This window comes from Limanda limanda, chromosome 19, assembly GCF_963576545.1.
Source record: "Limanda limanda chromosome 19, fLimLim1.1, whole genome shotgun sequence".
Lineage (NCBI taxonomy): Eukaryota > Metazoa > Chordata > Actinopteri > Pleuronectiformes > Pleuronectidae > Limanda > Limanda limanda.
Window position 1 is genome coordinate 18,861,747 of NC_083654.1, and position 12,891 is coordinate 18,874,637.

At 46.8% G+C, this 12,891-nt stretch overlaps 1 protein-coding gene across 1 annotated transcript in view; it reads left to right on the plus strand.

Moving 5' to 3' along the window:
* Nucleotides 1-12,301, plus strand: part of hivep1 (HIVEP zinc finger 1) — a 53,392-nt gene extending 41,091 nt beyond the window's left edge. The window contains exons 4-9 of the mRNA XM_061092932.1: nucleotides 703-6,506; nucleotides 6,619-6,746; nucleotides 6,864-7,039; nucleotides 8,064-8,165; nucleotides 8,762-9,288; nucleotides 10,610-12,301. Of these exons, the coding sequence (XP_060948915.1) occupies nucleotides 703-6,506; nucleotides 6,619-6,746; nucleotides 6,864-7,039; nucleotides 8,064-8,165; nucleotides 8,762-9,288; nucleotides 10,610-11,731 (7,859 nt within the window). The 3' untranslated portion in view covers nucleotides 11,732-12,301. The remainder of the gene's footprint in view (nucleotides 1-702; nucleotides 6,507-6,618; nucleotides 6,747-6,863; nucleotides 7,040-8,063; nucleotides 8,166-8,761; nucleotides 9,289-10,609) is intronic.
* Nucleotides 12,302-12,891: the final 590 nt, after the last annotated feature.

The window sequence follows — 12,891 nt, forward strand, 5'->3', positions numbered from 1 at the left end:
TAGATCAACATATCTCAGAAGAAAGAAAATCATTCACTTATGTAAGTAATGAAGCGGGGGAGCTGCGGCCATATTAGTCACACAGGAAATAAATAAACCGTAAAAAAAAAACTGTCTAAATCAGGGGTGAAGAAATGTTTTCTTGTTCAAAGTGTTTTTAATTTATTTCAAACAACCTTTGCAATGGTTGATGTCAGATGGTAGTGATGATGATAGCTGAAACAATTTGCTCAAACTAATCTCTACCATCGTCTTGTTAAAAAAGTAAATCCTATTATGTTCTGAACTGTTGATGCAAATTAGGAAAGAAAATATACTTTAACACTATTAATGTTTAAATGATAGTTATATTACTGACAAGTCAAAAATACTAGATAATGGGTTCTCTCTTATCCACCATCTTATAAATTTGGAATTTTGCAACAAACTAAAACCAAATGCCTGAAACTGTTGATACTTAAATCAAATAAAACATAACAGAATTATCTGAACTCTAAACAAAGTTTTTATTTAATAAGTGATGCAATTATAATACCCCAATAATGAAAATGCGACTGTACAGCAGAGGAAATTGAGTTTATTTTCTCAGCTGGGACTCAAGTGGTCATTCAGCACATATGGTTGAGCGCTGGGAACATTTTGTAAAAATGATGGTGTCATTCTGCAATTCTGCTTTTCTCATAGTTGTGTCTTTGTCCACAGGAATATCTGAGAGCAGTCGCAGAAATGCAGATAACATAAAAGGCCTGAAGAGGAAAAAGGTTGTTGCAGAGAATCAGCTCAAGAAAATCCCGAAATCTCCGGTGAAGAAGCCTCTGCAGTCGAAAACATCCGAGACTGTGCTTCACGGAGCGTCATCGAAGGAAACTACACCCTCTTGCTCCTCTTCCTCAAACAGTCCTTCCCACAATCCTTCGACATCCCCCGGTGGTGTAAGAGACCAACATGATGCCTCACCAGTTGCAGCATCCCCTGGGGAGGGGTCTTCTTCAGCTGATGCTGAAGGGCTGAAGGAGGAAGAAACATCTCAGAGGCCGCCGTCGCTTGAGACCACTGATGCTGAGGAAGGCTCTTTGATTGCTGCCGAGGAGTCGCAGGCCAAAGACGTCAAGAGCCAGGATCCCAGCTTCGAGGGAGACCCTTACCACAGCAGTGCTCCACTTGATGTTCTACTTAAGGCCATGGAGCCTGACTTCAGTTCGCTGGCTGAGAGGAATAATGCCTTGCAGGTCACAGCCATTGGAAAACCAGCTTCCAGCCTTCATGCTCAATGCAGCGGTGAATTAAATACAATGCCAGCTGTCAATGTTGGTGTGCAGAACCAAACCTCTCATATGCAGACATATTATATTGACAAACAAGGCAACGTTATTGGCATTGCGGCACCACTGCAGAGGAATGTGCAGACATCCACACAGGGTATACCAATGCAGTCGTCTCCACTGGTTTCACCACAATTTATGCATGTATCTTCGAATCCTGAACAGCCTGCCTTGCACATGAGCTTTAATTCTGGACCATCCACCATAACTCATGCACCTGCTCCCTCGGGGTCCAACGCTTTGCCACAGAGCCAACCACCTGTTGTGCACACATGCCAGTCCATCTCTGCAAGTGTGCCCAGCACCATTCAGGTCCCAGTTACACCCGGCAGCAACCATGTTCAGATGGCCACTGTAATGAACTATGGTGCTGAGCAGGTTTCCAAGGACCAAAAGCCTAAAAAGCCAGGAAAATACGTGTGTGAATACTGCAGCCGAGCATGTGCAAAACCCAGTGTGCTGCTCAAACACATCAGGTCCCACACAGGAGAAAGACCATATCCCTGTGTTACTTGTGGTTTCTCATTCAAAACCAAGAGCAACCTGTACAAGCACAAGAAATCACATGCTCATGCTATTAAACTGGGTCTCATTGCTCGCTCTGAATCTGGAGGTGGATCATTATCCCAAGAATCGGACAAAGCCCTCGGGACACATTCCGATCCGGAGGACAGCGGGGACAGTGATGAGGACGGTAGCACTGCGGACTTGGACCCTGACTCATCACAGGGCTTTGTGGCAGCTTTGTCTGAAAATAGTTTACAGAATGCAGGTACAAACCAAGCAAGCCAAGGGGAAGTGGATTCACCAGCTCTGTTCGACTCTGTCAAACCAGCACATGGGCAGAGGGCTCATGAGCCCAAAGTTACTGCTGCACTTCCAAAAGTTGTCGTTTATCCAGTTAACGTCTCCCCTCTGAGGGCAGACAGTCCAAGAGTTACAGGTGCAGCACCTGAGCAAGCTGCTGCACAACGGCAACGAGACTTCCAGACTGCCAATCTGAGATCCAGCATCACCGTCCTGTCGTCTCTGAAAGAGGTGGACGGTGCAAATCTCTCACTAGATACTGTGAGTGAAGATGAAGACCAGCAGTGCAAGTCTCCACTGTTGGGTGGACACGCTCAGCTTCAGAGGCAGCAAGCAACAGACTTTTCTCAACAGCAACAAGCCAAGTGTCTACTAAGCCCCCGAAGTCTGGGAAGTACAGATTCTGGTTACTTCTCACGCTCGGAAAGTGCGGACCAGGCCATGAGTCCACCGAGTCCTTTTGTAAAGATAACTCCACCGGTAGATATCGACATTGCCAAGAACACTCTTCCAAATATCCCCCCTGTGGTTGCCACAGTGATGCATGTAGCAGCTGAGCAAAAGCCACGGGCAACAGTGGGACAGATGCGTCCGCCGTTAGAAGCCAAAGCACTTTCTCTGGAGGAACGAATTTCAAAGTTGATATCTGACAATGAGGCAGTAGTGGACAACAAACAGCTGGACAGCGTCAAGCCAAGGAGGACGTCCCTCTCAAGGAGAGGTAGTATAGACTCCCCCAAATCATACATATTTAAAGACTCTTTTCAGTTTGATCTTAAACCGATGGGAAGAAGGTCAAGTTCCAGTTCAGACATCCCCAAGTCCCCATTCACCCCCACAGATAAATCTAAGCCAGTGTTTCTTCTCTCTGTACCTTCTCAATACCCACCAATGGATTGTTTGCCAATTACGAGGAGTAACTCTATGCCTACGACACCTGGACACTCGGCTCTTCCTCTTAATGTTGCTCCCCTTCCTCACCCTTTGCGAATTTGTCAGTCATTTGACGAAAAAATTAGTTCGTTCGGTGATGATGTATTTTCTTCAGTCCCGTCAACCCCAAATCCAGCACTACATTCTCGTACATTAGTCAGACAAGCCGCTGTGGAAGACTTTTCCACAAGTGAAGGACATGGCCTCCCTACTGTCCGCTCCATGGATGAGGGCTATCACGGTCAAAGCAGTTCCGCTGACGTGGTGCAAAGGAGCCGATCTTTCGAGCATAATCAGGACAGAAACAGAAAGCCTCTACAGAACAAAGGCACAATGTATGAGTGTGAAACCTGTCGTAACCGCTACAGAAAGTTAGAGAATTTTGAAACTCACAAGAAATTCTACTGCTCTGAGCTTCATGGCCCAAAAAACAAGCCACATGCTGTCAAAGAAACGGATCAGGATGTTTTTCACGTTAACGTACAGCAGCCGTTAGTCCCCAGAGCGACTGGTGTTCCAGGAATACTCGATCAACAGACATCTGTTAGAAAAAGAAGGAAAATGAAAAGTGTTGGAGATGAGGATGACCAATCTCCAACCGAGACCATTCCCCCTTGTTCTGCTACCTTTGAGCCACCAACAGCTCAGGCAAGTCGGACCTTTTCTCAGCATGCTGTAATAGACGTACAGCCCAAAATTAATCAGCCAAAGCTACCTCAGATTCAGCTTGTAGCAAGAGGTATAAATACTCCAGATGTCAGACTGTCACCAATACGAGAGACCCAGATCAGCACTTCCACTAAAGGAGATCTGCAAAGGCAAGGCAGCGGTACGTCAGTCATCAGGCACACCAACTCTCTCAGCAGACCCAATTCGTTTGAGACAGAATCTATTGACAGGGCCTCTCCTGTTGATATTATGGAGAAGGATCCCCCGAACAAACCCAAACCAGACGCAATAGCAAATGTCTCAGCTGACGGCTACCACGAAGAAACATCCAAACCCAAGAGTACTGACTATGGAAAACAAATGAAGGAGCAATGCACTGATTGCACAGGAGCACCAGTTGGTGAAAACACCACTCCTGTTCATCAGTCGCGTTTGGTTCGTCAAAATAACATTCAGGTTCCTGAGATTTTCGTCACAGAGGAGCCGGACAGAGAGCACGAGACACAAATATCTGAGCCAGCAGATAAACCTGCCGAACAGTTCAACTGGCCTCAGAGAAGCGAGAGTTTGTCAAAGTTACCAGCAGAGAAACTGCCGCCGAAAAAGAAAAGAATTCGTCTTGCTCAAATGGAACAGTCCTCAGGTGAATCCAGTTTGGAGTCCAGCCTCTCGCGAAGCCTCAGCAGGGACAGTAGTCTCTCTCGTTGCTCCAGCATCTCAGCGTCTTTCGACAGAGATGAGACATCGAGGTCAGAGAGTCCATCTAGAGGGGAGTGTGTTGGCAAAGTTCCTGAGCCTCAAGGTTTGCCAACAGCCTTCAATACTCTCGGTGTACCTGGAATGATGAGGCGTGCTGTATCTGAACAGATCACTTGTACTCAGCCCTCTGTGGAGATCTCATGTGACTATCGCAGCAAGTCTTTTGACTGTGGCAATGTATCGCCCAGCCGATCTCTGTCACCCGTCGGACACCCAAGAGGTGGAAATATTTCCCACGTTTCCCAGGTGCCACTTATTGAAAGGAGGCGGGGGCCATTAGTTCGCCAGATGTCTTTAAAGATAAGCCCAGAGAGTCAGCAACCTGTTCGCAAAGCAGTTATACCTCTAGATAAACCTCCAATGACAAACGTTAGCTCTTTAACTCAGAATAGATCCCAGCAGACTCACATTGCCAATAGGCGCCCTATGGCTCAGCCTTTTATCCTTCATAGCGGTGATGCACCATTGCAAAATAATGAACATATGGTGCAAAGCATTAATTTGGGAAACCCAATTCAACAGGCTCAAGTCCATGGCCTTCCACACCCTTGGCATCAAGCATCAAGGGTTCAAGTATGCCAAAAGATCCAACCGCCGCTGACCCAGATCATAGTTTCTCACGAGAATATCAAAAACAAACCAGTAGATTCGGAAGAAAGGAAATCTTTTGTGCCCAAATACCAACTGCAGTGTTCCGCTCTGAGAGCAAGCCAAACATTTTCATTCCCCAGCACACAGGGCACTCAGCTAACCATGCCACTTTTAACGATACCAATTGCCAATCCGATTTTGAGCATTTCGAAATCATCTGATGTGATCCAAAATATATATGTGGCTCAACCGAGTCATCAGGCCTCTGAGATTAAGGCGCAAACTGTGGTTTTGTCAGGTAAACAGCAAAGGAACCCGTTCGATCAGAGCCAAGCAGGAGCGATACCACTGCCACAGATCCTGATCACCCATGAGCAGATGCACCCGGCTCCCTCTCTGTCCAGTAAAACTAGCCACTCATCCACTCACAGTGTAGACAGCGATACTCATGCCGTACAAACTGTAAAGAAGGACAGGATTCAAACGGAAACCGTGAACACTCACAACCACATGGGAGAGCGAGCTCCTTCTCTTGGGTCTTTACATTGCACACAGAAGTTAGCGTCAGTGACTCTGTGCCCTCAGCAGGAACCCACCGCTTCAAGTAAACGCATGCTGTCGCCCGCCAACAGCCTGGACATCTACATGGAGAAGCACCAGAAACGGGCTAAGGATGAGCACGGCGTGGCCTGTCTCACTGATGGCAGGTCCGTCAATTATCTGAATTCCAAGATGTCTGAGGTAACGCGGCAGCGGAAGTTTACACTTGTGAGGCAGGTTTGCACGACGGAGCCAGTGGACAGTCCCATTGAAACTGAGGCTCCACCGCTGCCCCAGGTTAAAACAGACGGGACAAAGGACTCGGAGGCGACTGATGACGTCAAGCCGATGTCACCTGACAGCACCGGGCTGGACAAGGACACAAGCACAGTTATTCATGAGGCAGTCGCTGCCGTGAATGCTACACCTGGTAGCCAGGTCATCTGCACTCCAGCTAACGATGCCCTGAGGCCCCAAGAGAAAGCTGAGGATCAGAGGTGGACGCCTGCAAAGTCACCTATTAAACCTTCCAGTTTCCATGGGAGTCAGGTGAAACTGACCACATCTATGTCTGTGGTCAACACGAAAGACAGTCACCGTCTGTCTTTCCCAAGCCTGAAGACTGCCACCACTTTCACATGGTGTTTCCTAATGAAGAGGAAACCTCTCCATGTTCAGCAGACTGACCTGAAGACTTCCGCATATGCATCCTGGACTGTCAGCCCCAACAACCCTAACCCACTCGGGTTGCCCACCAAGGTGGTCATGTCTCTGTTTGACTCCAAGCAGACTTCCAAGAAAATACACTACACCTCGGCCATAAGAACCAACGGAAAATCTGATTCCCTGGCTTACTCAGCCAAGCTGAAAGAAGTCATGCCCAAGGTAAGAACCACATTTCTCAACGTTTAAAAAGTCTCACTTATATATCTTTATTTATATCCGTGCCTCGAGTTTTGATCAGATCAATGAATGCATCATGTTCTTCTCGCTGCAGCTGCCACTCACCCAGAGGTCCGTGTCACCCAGAGGGAAAGTGCAACCAGAAAGTCAAACCAGCAACGACTCGGAGAAAGACCTGGTGCCTAAAAATGAGCCAAGACGAGTCAAAATATTTGACGGCGGGTATGTTTCACAGCAATGGAGACATTCTCTATTACACTACCATTAGAAAGATTTATGTAGTTTATTTATTTCTGTTCTATCCTAAATGTCCCTCTTGGCTCATTTGCAACCCCACAGATTCAAGTCTAATGAAGAGTATGTTTACGTACGTGGGCGCGGACGTGGTAAATACATCTGTGAGGAATGTGGGATCCGCTGTAAAAAGCCCAGCATGCTGCGCAAACACATCCGCACCCACTCTGATGTCCGGCCGTACCACTGTGTCCACTGCAACTTCTCCTTCAAGACAAAAGGTCAGAACACAGAACATCATCCGTGTTCACAGCTTTACGTCCGAAGCCACTGCTCATTTCCTTGTGTACAAACACACTGTGTCTCATGTGATATGATGGATGTTATTTTACCTATAGATGCACTATTTTTACATCAGAAACTGTTTTTTTCAAAGACTTGATTGATTTATTAGCTGTTTTTCTTTGTGCTGTGCAAATGCAACACAAAGTGCTTCACATAAAGACCGTTAAAACATTTATCATACGACCATACAAGAAGAAAATTAAATTGAATGTGAATATAAAATGCCTGTTGAAAAAAATGTATATTAAATAAATATAACAAAATTAAGACAGCAGGATAAGACACAAATGAAACCGCTAAAACACATCAGGAGAAGAGTGATAGTAAAAGATGTGTCTCAAGGTTTATTTTGAAAATGACAATATATTTAGAACCAGTTAGAGTTTCGGTGGAATTGTTCCAGCACTTTTGGACGTAGTAAATAAAGATGTCTTTTAGTTCTGATATCAGAAAAAGAAGAAACTTAATATTTGAATATTCTGCATTTCATGTTGTTTTGAATTTCTAGATGTATTAATACACACGTACTTTAACACCATGATGCAAATAGTACCAGATATTTTTAGAAAATTATATTTGCAAACACCGATCAGACGAAACAATTTGCTTTCACTCTAATGCACACTTAGAGACTGTATCATTTAGATGAACTTGATCTGCTGCAGTTCACTTTGTCCTTTTAGAAGTTATGAAATGAAATACGTTGTTAGACCGTCTCTTCAACCAAGACAGGATGATTCACCGTTCTGTATCGAACCCGCCTGCCCACGCGACACTGCAGAACAGCACTTGGTGTCAGAGCGGCCCACGTTCATTTAAAAATGTCTTCATCAGTTACTCACCCCTTTTACGTACAGTTTGCCCAGCGACCGCATTCTCTTACATAAAAAAAAAAACCCCTCCTGTGCTATTGTTCGAGCTCTACCCCCCCGCAAGACCTCACTGCCTCTGTTTCTGCAGGAAATCTGACCAAGCACATGAAGTCCAAGGCCCACAGTAAGAAGTGCATGGAGATGGGGGTGCCTGCGGGTCTCATTGACGATCTGGATGCAGAGGATTCAGGTAAGTTTGCCCACAGGGAAATATAGAAGGATCACTCATCATGGTTTTAATTACAGTGAATCACTCCATGTTTAAAAGGGACTTAACACATCGTATTAACTGCTTCTCTGCTGTGGTTTCAAACAACAAGAGTTCCCCTTGTTTCAAAAAAAGTTTTCCTATTAGCGACACGATATACGTACAGAACCCAGGATTGTTCCCGCTTGTGCTCTGTTGCTGTGTCGATCAATAGCTTTGCCACGGTCTAATTAAAAAACGTCTAAATGCAGCTTCTTCCTCTGTTAACTCAAAGCACATGTGGGCAGCATTCACAGCATTTGGAAAGAGGAAATTGCTGCGTCTAATTTTAGAAGCAAAAAAAAAAAAGAGCGAGAAGCTGCCTGAAAGCGCTCGATGGTCCCAGTCTCTAAGAGCATATTTGTTTTTCCTCCTCTGTCTGTGATGGAGCTCGGGGGTGTGTCTCGGTCCAGAGTGTGAAACGCTGTTACTGCAGCAAAACAAAACACTGAGCTGTGGTTTCACTGCTGGATTTCCTCTCTGTATGAAACCAATAATAGACGATAACGAAGGAATCTGACTTGTTTCCTCACGTGCAGGAGACCGCAGTCAGGTGAGCAGTGCCGACCGCCAGGACTCGGACGCCGATGACTCGGACGGTCCCGACGATGAGGAGAACGACGAGGAGGAAGAGGAGGACAGCCAGGCGGAGTCGGGCCTGTCCACCAACCCGTCCGTCTCCGCCAGTCCGCAGCACATCCCGTCCAAGGAGGCTGAAGTCCCGCCCAGCGCCCTGCTCGCCCAGATGTCCATCAGCTCCGTGTGCTTCCCTCTGTCCCTGCCTCCAGCTCCCGAGTCCCACACCTCCGACTCCGAGTCCGTCCCCATGATGAGCCCCGTGTCCCTCAGCAAGCAGATCTCCATCTCCGGGTCCTGCTGCAGCTCGCTGCCCCTCCCCTACTCGCCTCCGCCTGTCGCCATCACGTCAGAGTCCTACACCTCCGACAGCGAGTCCGTGCACATGATGAGCCCGGTGTCACCCTGCAGGCAGATGTCCATCGACTACCCGGACTTTGACGGGCCCCCTAGTCCCCCGGTGCCAGGGAAGCTCTCCATGCTCGGCCAGGTGAGAGCCATGTTTTCTCATCGTGTGTCGCTCCACCACCCCCCCCCCTCTCTCTGCCTGCCTCCCTTCTTTCCTACACATTCCCTTTGAATCCTGCATGGGAGGCACTTTCACAAAGCTCCTGTCAATGCTCTGCAACAAGGTGATTAGTCTCATTAGCTTCTGATTAGTGGATCGATCCAAATATCATTAAATCTTAGGGGTGCCACTTTTTATCCAAAAATTAAACATTCATTTTGACGGTGGGGGGGGAAACGTTTGTATTGGAAATGTAATCAGCTTACGATCAGCTTGACGTATCGGTGAAGTGAGCCAGGAGTGTAACGTTGTTTTGAAAATGGAGGACGCTGGCAAGCCGAGCCGACCTGAGCAGAACAATCACAACACAGAGGCAGAGTGTTTTGTGTTTTGTGTTCTGCAGCGTAGACGTTAGATTAACGGACAAATGTTTGTGCAAAGCAGCTTGTTTACTCCTTAATGAAAACAAACCTGTGGGCTCACCTGTAGCAGCAGAGGGAGGCTCAAGAGAAGAGCAGCAACCTCCTCTGACTGCACGTGTGAATACTAAGTTAGGGCTGCTCGATTATGGAAAAAATCATAATCACGATTATTTTGGACAAAAACTAAATTTTTACGATTATTCAAACGATTATTAATATGTGCCCTTATTTTTTTTAATGACTAACCGGAAGTACCAGTCACTTCCGGTTCCGGTAAACACCGATTACGACTGCGTGTCTTATTCGTAATCGTAATCACGATTATATTTCGATTAATTGAGCAGCCCTATACCAAGTGTCGGCCCGATTATACTTTCAGGGTTCCTACGGTATAGTCATGGAATTGTAAAATGTGTATTTCCAGGCTTGGAAAAGTCCTGGAAAAAAATAAAATCACAAAAGTTTTGGAAAAGTCATGGAAATTTGTTATATTCATATTATCATGTCGTTAATTTACGCTGACTTTTAAATAATTCATATGCTTTTGAAGAAATACGCTCAAAATATAAGCAGGCATACGCTCTCAAACTAACTGAGTTAGTATGAGAGCGTATGCATAAGGTAAACTGTATGCCTTGGAATTCTCATTGCTAGTTTAAATACTACATTTTGTCACGTTCTCATGTACACACCGAGATTTCACAAAATGTTTGGACATGGAAATTTGGTTTTAAGTTGTTGAAAAGTCATGGAAAAGTCATGGAAATCCATTGGTCAAAATGTGTATGAACCCTGTACTTCAATCTCTTCACATGTGGAAGGATTGTGCCACAGTTGAGTCGAGACATAAGGTTGAATTGTGTGTTTTTCTCTCTTTAAAGGACGCCCCTGCCCCCCCCCCTGCTGTGGTGACCAGTTACCCGGGCGTCCCAGTGGACCGGGGCACCCAGACCTCCTGCTACGCGTCTCACGGCCCGGCGCTCTTTCCTCCGCAGGGTCTCTGCCAGACACTGGGAGCCGAGACCCGGACCCACCTGTTCAGTCACCTGCCGCTGCACTCCCAGCAGCCGGCTCGCTCCTCCTACAGCATGGTCCCGATCGGGGGGGTCCAGCTGGTGCCCGCCGGCCTGGCAGCTTACTCCACCTTCCTGCCGCTCCAGGCCGGCCCCGTGCAGCTCACCTTCCCGGCAGTGAGCGTCATCCACAGGAACACGAGTCCGCTGCCAGCTCCACACACTCCCCCCCATCCGGAGGGCGTGCACACCCAGCCGCTCGTGGTCCAGGAGCCAATCGGCAGCGTGGTCCCCTGCTTCCCCCTCGGGCAGGTCGCCGGCCTGCAGGCTCAAACCATACAACCCATGGGTCTGGAGACACTTAACCTCATGGGGCTGACCAGCACCGGCCTGACCTCCACCCAGCTGCTGCCCCAGCAAGGGCTCACCCTCAACGCCACCCTCGGGCTGCAGGTCCTAGCTGCCAACCCCACGTCCCAGAGCAGCACCGGCCTCCAGACACACGTCCCAGGTCTGCAGATCGTGAACATCTCCCTGCCTGCCATCATTCCTTCCCTCAGCCCGCTCTCCGCTCTCAGTCCTCTGCCCGGTCCCTCCGAGAGGCAGGGCAGCCCCGAGGCTCCGGGAGCATCTCAAAGTGAACACGGGCTTGGTTCTTCGCGGAGCTGCATGGCCGCTTCACCACCCGCCCCGGCGAAGGTCAGCAGCTCCCCGGGACTGAGCGCAGGCAGCAGGGCGAGCGGCGGAGGCATCAGCAGAGCAGAGCTGCTACAGACAGTGGAGAGGGAGGAGAGGGAGAAACCTCCTCAGCAGCCTCAGCCGCCTGCTCCCGTGAGCCGGGCCGACGCCGCTAAGGAGTCACCGGCTGAGGGCGCTAGCAACCCTGCACCTCCTCGACCGCCACCGCCAGCGTCCAGCTGGCAGACGGCAAGCGATGACTATAACGAGGTGTCCAGCGAGGACGAAGAAAGACTGGTCATCGTCACCTGAAAAAAAAAACCCAAGTGGAAAAAGCTCTTCTTGTTCTCTTTTTGTAATTCTCGTCACTTTGTAAGACTGAAAACACTTTTCAGGGGTTTGTCTCTCGGCGAATCACCTTTCAAAGCACAGATGCTGACATTCATATTGTATGTGCAATCACATGATAATTATTATGATGACCAATCGTTTTATTTTTACTGTTTTTTTGTCAGCTCCACACATTTTCTTTTTTTTGTACATGTTGTATAGACAATTGTGCCTTTATGGAGTTTCTTGTTTAGGAACCTGTACATAATTCCTCATAAATTCAGTAGTTGCTTGTGTTTATTTCAAAAATATAGAAGTAAAAAAAGGCCTAACGATGGAGAATATCAATTTTATTTTGGAGGATGTCACTCGTAAATATATGGAATTATAAATGTTGTACTGGTATATGTACATTTCTATGGATTATGGGGCAATGTTTCTGTGTACAGATGTTGTGTTCAACTATTTATTATAATCCATCTAGTGCCCATTATGATTCATAAGTCCATAGGTATGTGCATTATAGTAGCTTTACATTTCTGTATCAATATTCTTAACTGTATCAGTAAAAATTTGTTTACAAACAATAAAGTGGTGTCACTGTATTTTGAAAGTTTCACATTAGCAACATCACAAATGATTTAAGGTGGATTTTGATTTTAAGGAACAACAGTCGCCTTAAACTCATGTTTTGTTTGAGAGTCGTTCTAAAACCTTTGAAGATTCATATGAATTATTGATTCTCTACTGAATCTACAGGTTCTCAGCAACTTATAAGTATAGTTACATGTCTCCAGCTCAATTTGTTATGATGCAGAGGATGAATAAAATCCTAGCCGTCTATGAAACCTTATCCCCGACAAGGCCCCTGATGAAACCACATTGGAATTCACTAGATCTGGATTTTTTTCATCAAGATCCATGACTTATTCTTTGATAAGGAAAGTGAAACAAAATTCCTGGATGTGCCCCCTGATTGGGATCTGCACCAAGTTGAATGGGTTCTTCTCCGACTCACATCACCTCCATCCTCCAAGTTCCATGGAAATCTGTCCTGTGACTCTATAAATACCTCAGACTTTTGTCAACAAGAACTAGGAAATTCACTAAATGCCCAAAAAAGAACATAATAAAGAAATTCC